General features: G+C 39.7%; 1 protein-coding gene across 1 annotated transcript; it reads left to right on the top strand.

The window, feature by feature from the left end:
* Positions 1-8,893: 8,893 nt before the first annotated feature.
* On the top strand, positions 8,894-9,922 carry LOC311054683 (5-hydroxytryptamine receptor 4; the record flags this gene model as incomplete). Its single annotated transcript, XM_084070687.1, has 1 exon — positions 8,894-9,922. The coding sequence occupies one exon, from the start codon at positions 8,894-8,896 to the stop codon at positions 9,920-9,922; it is 1,029 nt and encodes a 342-aa protein (XP_083926813.1).
* Between the last annotated feature and the right edge of the window lie 423 nt (positions 9,923-10,345).

Genomic DNA, 10,345 nt, shown 5'->3' with positions numbered 1-10,345 from the left:
GCACTATCACTTTATGTATACAGTGTGCAAATACATATGATTGTGAATATACTCCATTCTCTCACATTTATGACATACTTGATATAGCTGTTAAGCTACAGTATGTCTCTTACTTGCACAAGAGAGTCGAGACTCAGGTACTCTGCTCTTTTTTTTTTTACTACACACCTTATGCATAATTGATATTGTTTTTGTCACGGTCACTACCCCTGCCACTCCCAATTCCCCCCACCACTCCCTTCCCCCCAGTGCTTTTGTGTGCCCTTAGTTGAGTCACCTGTGAAGTCCACCAGAGACTGATCTGGTTAATGAGCTATTACTGCATCATAGTTTGTATGTCAGCCAGGTTTCCCGTTGTTTGTTTGTATATTCGAGTTGTTCACCGGCTGTTCTTGAGTTCGTTTTTCTCTAAAAGGTGTATGTAATGTTCTACGTGTCGAGTAAAGTCTTCTTAGTTTAATCCTTGTTTCCTATGTTTTGAATTCCGAAGTTTGGACGGAAAATAATTAAACACACTGTTTTAAACCTCTAAACTTGAAGTTGAACTTGGAATTATTTTAGCCATAGTGATGTCACACCCTGGACATGTGAATAGGGGAAGGTAATCAATGTCACCTGAGTGCAAATGGTGCTTCTTGCGTGGATTTGGTTCCATGTTGTGGCTCGGGAGCTTCAAAAAGCAATATTTGAATATCCCGTCGTCATTTTGTTCCTGTTGCAGGTCCCTGCACTATGATATTTAGGCCATAGTTTTGCACTAGGACATGAAAATATACCACTTTATATGATTTGTCTCACAAACTCAATGCTGTTACATGTGTGTTTGCTCCTGCAAGACAATGGCGGACTCAGGCATGCTCCCCAATACCCTCGTGTCCCAAAGAATTGAAGTTGAATGATAAAACACCCATTTTGATGGAAGTGCTTCTCAACATGGGTTTGAACAACTTCTTTGTGGGGAAAAGACATCAATCAGACTACAAGTTTGCCCCTGCTTAGTTGCTTCTTATCAGAGAGAACGTGTTTATGGTCATTTATTACTGTCACTGTTTTAGTGGGTTCTCAAGGGTCAGTGCATCCCCTGCCCCAGGGGGAACATTCATCTTATCTGACTGACATATTAGGCACCTACTTTTTACAGAAGTGCGGGTCATTAAAAGGGGGTTATTTAAAGCAGCAACCGTTAAGATTTATTAGTCCTACAAGGGATTCAAATCTGGATATAGTTGTGTACTCTACCATACAAATAGGTTAAAAAAAACACTTTAATCACTAAAAAAGTTATGGATTGCAGCTTAAGGATGAGAAACAGTAGATTTTGTGACTGGATAAGAAAATGTACCCCTGAGTCAAGCGATTCATCTAGGCTTCATGACTTTTGTGAGTTCGGTCTTCTTCCCTCCAGTTTTTCCCTCCATTATTTCAAGAACTTGAGTTGTTATGCCAGAGTCAGCTCATGACATTATGACATTATGTAGCCTTTGCCAGTGAAACAAAGCACTCTGCTTAGAAAAGTGATCCCTGCAATTTAGACCAGCAATAGAAAGCTATAGAAACTGAAGACCAAAATAAAATGCACAAATTAAACTGTAATTTAACCACGTGCTGTAGCCTAATAACATTCACACACAGTGTAAACATTATTAACCCATTAAAACCAGGAAAGCACCTGTTTCTTTTTCGATGTTAGGGTTGGCTATTCAAAAATAGCAGATCTACAAGCTCAGCAATAATTTTAGATTTAGTTTTTGAGTCATTCCACGAATTCGGTGCACTTTGCAGTCCCCTCTGACCTTTTTAAGTGTATTGTATCCATCGGGTCACCAAAATCAAATTTTAAAAGCTTTTTAGAATCAATTGACATGTTCCCTTTACTATTATGTAAAAATATTATATATTTATCTTTATATCTGAAATTATCTGCCTTTTCTACAGTAGACACCGCCTAAATTTGCCCATTTTTCATGTCCCCAATGGCCGATAGAGAGATTGGCCTTCAGATATGACTACTAAAAGTGTAGAATAATCCATAACTTATATTATTCACATAAAACCAGCAATGTACTCTATTGCTAGTCATGTTTCGTTTTTTAATAAATAGTTGATTTATCATTAAAATCACGTTATATAGCTCTGTCCCACAGTCACACTCAACCCCGTTACACAAGTCATTCTCCTCTCTGTAAAAAGTATAAACTGACCCTTTTGTGGCATCAACAACATGTGATGGCATTCTACAAGTCTTCTGAGCAAGATGCTGCAGAAAAAGGAACATTTCGAACTTCTTATACAGCTATTTAGGGTCATTTATACTTTCAAAGCGTGGTCGTAAAGCATAAAAAACTCAACCCCGTTACATGAAATAAAGATTGAAAACTATTATTATTTTAAATTGTCTTTGTCATTTCAGCAATATATGTGATTGACTAATGTCATGCATGCCATGTGGTCTCCTCTTAATCATCACAGGTAGAGTTATGGCCATCTTGAGTAAAAAATCTCAACCCCGTTCCACTCAACCCCGTTATGAATGTCAACCCTGTTACATATATTATTCCATATAAAAATATTAATTTAATGCCTGAGATGGGAAAATATGTTTTTCTGCATGTTAAATATGTCCTTAATGGTGTGGGCTATTCAAAAAAGTAATTTGTTTCCATCGATTTTTCACACAAAAAAAGTGCAAAGTGTACCGAATTCGTGGAATGACTCTTTTACACAAATCTTCTCTTCTGGGGTCCCTGGTACAAAACATTTTCAGATGGGAGTCCGCGGCCAAATATAATCCATTTGGTGGTCCGTGGCACGAAAAAGTTTGAGAACTACTGATTTAGAAGGCGTTCGTAGAATCGGCCTCAGGTCTTAATGGGTTAAATTGTCAGGATTTTACCACACTGTTCGTAATGATAATTATGTGTAATCACATTAGCAGGGTCGTTATAGGCTATTTGTCCCGCAGTAAATGTAACAAAGCCCGGGAATCAACCTCTGATCACTCCTCTTTTAGGTACAAAAGCACAGATGTGCAGCCTGTCTACCGTCTCTGCAGTATGCACGTGCAATACACACATGAATGACTAGCCTGTAAAAAAAACACACAAAAAAAAACACTATAGTCACATGAGGGCCGATGGGTCCTTTTATTAAATCCTTCATTAAAAATCTCCCCATGTTTAATTAAACAACATCCGCCACACACACTTGAGGGACATGCGTCTCTGGCTTAGATTCGAGGTATTCAGGCAAGACCGTGTTTAGCTGTGCTCTAATGCACACTAATGTCACATGAAAGAGAATGACAGGCAGAGCTACGTTGCATTTATACTCATACGTTCTTATCGGCAAGCAACACCTTTGTGTGATGGAGTATTACATGACACCCTATATGCTGTTATTATAGACATACCAGTAGCCTACATTACAAGCACGAAATGTGTTCTGCATTGGCCTGCTCATAATAACATCTATTGTTAGCTATAATGAAGGAAGGATAAAGTGGAAAGAATTGGAAACCAGTACAATAACAATATTAGGCTACAGATCTGAACAAGCACCCCAGATATAGGGACAAATAATGACAGCTTCACACAAGCGACTGCAACTAATACTGTTGCTAAGCAATTCAATTATGTTATGTTATTATAGGACTAATATAATACAGTACATCCATATTACAACTTCAACAACATTCACAACCTACCTTTCTTCCATCACTCATAACCGACAGCCATTCAGCAAAATATAGTTCTGGGCATACCTTTGATGTCTTCCTGTCATTAGCTTTTACATGAATCATATACAATCATACACTAATACTAGGGTAATTTACAGTATACTGAACAGAAAGGATTTAATGTCAACCACACTTCAATATAATTTTGTATCAATGTTACAAAAATATCCACTTCAAAGAGAGGCAAGCTTTAGAGGATATGGATATCATATAGGTAAGACAATCTAGATTTATCATCTTTATTGACTTTTTTTTGTTTCCATTATTTTATTTTAATAGTAAAAAAAATTAATGACACTTCCTTGCATTGGTACAACAATGCACTTGATTGTAAGCGTGCCTCATTGTATCACGAACACACACACACACACACACACACACACACACACACACACACACACACACACACACACACACACACACACACACACACACACATCACACACATACACACATCTATTCCTGGATGGCAGGAGACCGTGATTAGTGTTGCATTCTGTCTTAACAGCTCACTTTCCATCTCTCCCATCCCTCTCATCACTCTGTACAATCACACACTTTTCTTGGAGGATAATTTCTCACCATTTAAAGGTAAGTTCCATACTAGATTCTTGTCTTGAGGTCATGATGAGTTTGCTAAAATGTCAGGGAGACATTTAGATATTAGATAAATTAGAAAATTAGATATATATGAAATAATATTTTAAATATTTTCATAAAAAATGAAACCACCACCAATCTCCTGGTGGTTGGAGGCATGTACAATAGCAAAAAAGTGTTTTATATGGATTGTAAATGTAAATGTAAATCTTTGAAAATACAGCAAGTAGCGACAGGTAGATAACTAATGAAACACAACTTTTTGCAATCTTATAATTGTATTGAGTACAAACTATAATTCAAGTCAAGTTCAAAACCATAGCATCATAGCATATTTATTTTACTACCTGTATTGCTATAAAACAATACATTAACACAAAAAAGTGAGATTTATTGAATATATTTGAATTATGTGGTGTAAAACTCCTATTTTATAATCACCCATCAGATATGATTAATATGAACAGTGTCTTTAAAATGGTACTGGCTATTGGCACAACGAGATGAAAAGCTGATAAAAGCCTAATTCTCTCAGTGTTATGCTGCTCCATGATGTGCCAAGGTACAGTCCTGCTCCTAATTCCTAAAACATGAAATCAACGCATACTTACTGTCTGTTGGCATTATGAATCACCACACTAACTCTAATTATTTGCTTATTTTGGATGATGGAAGCGGTTAGGGATTGTACAAAAATAACAGACCCTGGTACTCTTGTAGCCTATATGTCCTTTGCTGTCATACAATCATTCTAGCTTTTACAGGATTAGAACAAACAGGAAATGATCATGATACTAGTAATGTTCAATAAAAGGAGAAACAAAAATATCCACTTTGTGAGAGGATGAAACTGAAGCACACAGTTATATTTATTTAAACTAACGTTTTGATGTCAAGTGTGTCCATATACAATAGATGTATACAGTGTATAATGTAAAGTATAACGGATGACAAATTAAAGGAAATAAATGTGTCTTAGTAAGGTGTTGGCCAACCACGAGCCACCAGAACGGCTTTATTGATCCTTGGACAGATTACGCGTCTTTGGAACTCTACTGGAGAATGAGAGTTTGATGATGGTGGTGAAGATGATGGTCTAACCCGTCATTCCAAAAACTTCCAGAGGTGTCATACAGTACACATCAAACCATTAAGTGACATCTCATGCCCTGTGGATGATGGCATTGTCATCCTGGAAGTGTTTTTAAATCAAAGGTGTTTAAAATTGTATCAATTTGTCCTCCTCTATGGGGACACACAGCATACCCCCGGACCGGAAGGATTACTTACTTATCTGACCATATCACCACCACATTTCTCATTTCGGTAGACCAGTGCCTATGGCTTTACACCGCTGAACTCTCAAATGTGCATTCATCTTTGTACTGTAAAGAGGGGTTCATGCACCCTACTATAACATCCCTCTATGTAGTTGTTGACAGACTGTCCTTGCTGACACCGTCTGGTCACATGCTGCAAGTCACCTGGGGAAGAGTTGCTCTTCTTTTCCAAAACCCAAGGTCAACTTGGCCTGCCCAGCATCATGAATTCTACAGTGCATGATAGGATGTAATGTTAATAATAGTAATAATAAACTTTATTTATATAGCACCTTTCATGACATAAATGCAGCTCAAAGGGCTTTACAGACCAAACAAAAATACATAACAAATAAAACAATGGCATAAAAATAATGGCTAAAAAATGTTGTGTTTCTCTATGCCTATTCAGGTTTTTGTCACGGTCCGCTCCTCGGGCCGTGGACTTTGATGTTATTATTTAGACCGCCATTGCCCTTATATGGTCGTGGACACTTTAGGCCTGTTCTGTAGGCCTGTCACGGTCCGCTCCTCGGGCCGCGCACTCTGACTTTATTATTTAGACCTTCCTGCCCTAATAAGGTCTTCGACTTATTTGGCCTTTGTTCTGTTCTGTATGTAGTCTTGTTATTCTGTTACTCTGTTGTTGTTGCCCTGCTGATGTTCCGTACCTTATTTTGTAGTATTGTTTCCTGTTAGGCCTAGTTACTGTTACCTGTCTTGTCTCACCTCTGATTAGTCATGTTCTCCTCCTGTGTCCTCTTAGTCCCTCAGCCTATCCCAGTGTTGATTGTCTGTTGAGTTCACCTGTGTCTTATTATTTCCCTGTCTATTTAATCCCTGTGTTTGCAATTTGTTCTTGCTTGTTCATTGTATCCCATGGGGTGTGTAGTTAGAGCTTGAGTCACTTTCCTTGTTTGTTTTCCAGTCTTTAGTTAATGAATACTTTAAACCGTTCACTTCAGCCTCCGTCTCTCTCCTGCACTTGGGTCCCACACTCCGTCCTGACTCAAACCGTGACAGTTTTTCCTTTAATTTGTCACCGTCTACTCTAGAATCTGTTAAGTTTTACCAATGTCAAAGTGACAGCAAACCATGCTTCTATTAAGATTAGATAACCAAGCAAGCAGATAGATGGAACAATGACCTGCATTGTTGGTGACCTGCAACAATGACCTGCAATTTGAGTCTCTGGCCACTCATCAAATTATTGGTTTAGGAATACGCAAAAAAAAAGAAAAGCCATGAATTTAATGCTTCATGGAGTGTGTAATTGATAGAAAATAAGAAATGTTTTGGGTGAACTACTCCTTTAATGAGAACCACAAGAACATAGCTGGAGATGAAGGCCTATAGGGTGGACTTTGTTGGAACATGCCTGCAGTAGACACAGATTTCTCTAATGATAATGTTGTGTTTAGCAGGTCACGATCTTTGACTCTTTGCCCCTCTCTTTGTTTAGTCTTTCTTTAGTTTAAGACACTTCACGGCCTGTCACCGTCTTATCTTTCAGATCTACTACAGCCCTGCCAGAGCTCTGAGATCTGCTGACAAGCTGTTGCTAGCTGTACCCAACACTAGATTAAAATGTAGGGGTGACCGTGCTTTTGCTGCTGCTGCCCCCAGGCTCTGGAATAGTCTGCCCCTTCCAATTAGATCAGCACAGTCCATTGAGGTTTTTAAATCCCCGCTCCAAACCCACTTCTTCACTCTTGCTTTTATTTATTTATTGTTTTGCTTCCATGTGTTACGTATGTCTGGCGTATTCAAAGGCTCATAGGCACATGTATATTCATTATTTCAATGATCTGATGTTTTGCTCTTGCTGGGCAGCCCTTTGGGCAATCTCTGGTTGTATGTAAATGTGCTCTAGAAATACAATTTGTTTTGATTTGATTTGATTTAAAAAAAAAAAATGTCAACCTACCACGGCCATCAGAGATAGCCTTACACAGTAAATCAAATCAAAAGTAACAAGTGGAATGTAGCCAAATCATTTAAATGTTACTTCTGTCCCTTGCAATGAAACGTATTTATTCATTGAAAAAGTTACTTAGGTAAATGTAACTGAGGAAATGACTACCCACCTCTGCCCGTTTGTCACATTTGTACACACAGAGATACACATGGATAAAGTAGAACCTGACCTGATTTGCCCAGTGTAAAAACTGATAGAATTTTAGGTCAGCTATCAATAGGATATAGGATATAGGTATTGCTATAACAAACTCTCTAATGTTATACATATATATATATATATATATATTCCCTTGCAGGCACATTTTGCTCATCATTAAGTGCCACCATTTCACAAGAACACAGTCTCCATGGCATTCATTAAAAATCCATTCTAACTCAGCCAGAACATGATTTCTGTATAGGCTTGCTCTGATAGCTACAAGTGTTCCACCGGCGCTGTCAGAGTGATATCGTTCCGCCTGTCTGAGTCACTCTATGTTCTTCTGCACGAAAAACATGGATTGCTGCCACAGTTGAGACAATTAATTTCCTTGGTAGGTGACAACCCCATGGGTACGCGATACAATACATCCCTGAAATTGTCATCAAACATCATAAGGTTCCCCTGCAGTGTATGTAATGCAATATGCCCTGTTTAAGTCCCATAAGGTTGCTGTCACATCATTGAAGATGATATGGTCTGTCACGTTAGCGACATGTTGCACTTCAACAGTTCTGATGACAGTAGGGGGGAGAATTCTGGAAAGGTCCACAGGGAAACGGAACCATAAGTTAGCTCACGTCAACTCTTATCCGGTTTCAAAGTCTCCCAGGCACTCCAGGCATCATTTGACACTTGTGCGGTTGCCTTTTTTCAATATTTAATCAACAATTGCCAAACACGTTCACTTGTAACTTTCCTGGGGCCAGAGTGGATTGTACAGATGACAAGAGCATCTGGTTTTGCTCAGCACATAGGGAGATGGAAACTTTTAGACGGGAGATGGGCCTTTATTCGGTGATCATCTAACAGTTAGTTAGATTCATATGTCAAAATAAAACATACAGTTTGGAAATGAACTAATGAACTAATTACATGAAGCAGGAATTTACATGGAGATGGAATCCGGGGTTATTTGTTTATCTTTGATCAGGTTGAACTTGTTTTACCATAAACACTGGTAGAATAAAACATTCCAGACATACTGCAAGCTCAGGCCAAGGGTTTCGTTAAAACAATGTGTCTCTGTGTGTGTTTTGACAGATTTCGGATAAGACCATGGATAACAGCAGTGTAGGCTGGCAGGAGCATGCCAACACATCTGCCTACATCGACCATCAGCCCTGCTCTACGATGAGAAACCCCATCTCCGGTGTACTCCTGTATGCTTTCCTCAGTTTGGCCATCATCTTCACAGTGGTGGGGAACTTCCTGGTGGTCCTGTCCATTATGTACTTCAGACAGCTGCAGTCACACACCAACACCTTTGTCCTTTCCCTCGCAGTAGCCGACTGCCTTGTTGGCCTTGTAGTGATGCCTTATAGTATGATTCGGACAGTGGGGGGCTGTTGGCACTTCGGGGCGCTCTTCTGTCAGCTGCACACAAGTTTAGACGTAATGCTTTGCACTGCCTCCATACTGCACCTTGGCTGCATTGCCTTTGACCGCTACTATGCCGTCTGCAACCCGCTGATCTACTCCATAAAGATGTCCCCACGTCGGGTGGCATTCCTCCTTGTAGTCTGCTGGGTGGTCCCGACTGTGATCTCCTTTGGTCCCATAATGCTTGGTCTCCATGCAAAAGACGAGGTCATCTCGTTGCCCAAAGACGTATGTGTGTTTCTGGTTAACCGCATCTACGCCGTCATGGCCTCCCTGGTGGCTTTCTACCTGCCAATGGTCATCATGCTGGTGGCATACTGGAAGATCTACAAGGCGGCCAAACGGCAGGCCATGCAGATCAGTGCCATGGAAAGCCAGATGGCTTCTTGTGTGACTGAAGACAAGAAGCAGCGTAATGCCATGAGGAGGGAGGGAAAGGCTGCTAAGACCCTGGGGATCATCATGGGAGTATTCCTGCTGTTTTGGCTGCCCTTCTTTACGGTCAACATCGTGGACCCGTTCATTGAAAACGGCATGGCGCCGGTTGTCTGGGAAGTGATCACTTGGCTAACATATCTCAACTCCTCTCTAAATCCCTTGATATATGTTTTCTTCAATAGTTCCTTCCGTAGGGCATTCCTCATGATCATGGGGTGTAGGATATGCCTGCCCGGTTTCTCCCCTGGGATCGACCTTTCGCATTGATTGATTGAATATTTTATTAGACAGAAACTAGGAAAAGAGTTCAATGTCACACCACGTTTTGAGCTTGTTGATCTGCTATTTCCATTTTCTTAAGAAAATGTTTGAAAATATCACAACAGTTTTAAATGCAAAGAATTATTGCAATTGTCTCAAATGGGCTAATTGGGATTAGGTAATTATGTAATAATTGTGACAGGCCGAGTCTGAAATAGAACACCACAACATCATTAGAACTGAAAAAGGCTTATAGGCTACTGTACATGGCTTTATTTTTGGGTTGCTGTGAGCTGAGTCTCATGCTGATTGGCATATTGTGTTGGAGTGATAAACCTCGTTTGTCTGACTACTCAAAACTTTCACTCCGTGCTTGCACTAAGCTGTGTGAACTTTCTGGATGGTACCGCTTTCACTGAGAGAGTAATA

The sequence above is a fragment of the Gymnoscopelus microlampas genome (assembly GCF_963454915.1).
Source record: "Gymnoscopelus microlampas genome assembly, chromosome: 2".
Taxonomy (NCBI): Eukaryota; Metazoa; Chordata; class Actinopteri; order Myctophiformes; family Myctophidae; genus Gymnoscopelus; species Gymnoscopelus microlampas.
The sequence above is the reverse complement of the archived record's forward strand: the minus strand, read 5'-3'. Positions and strand labels throughout refer to the sequence as shown.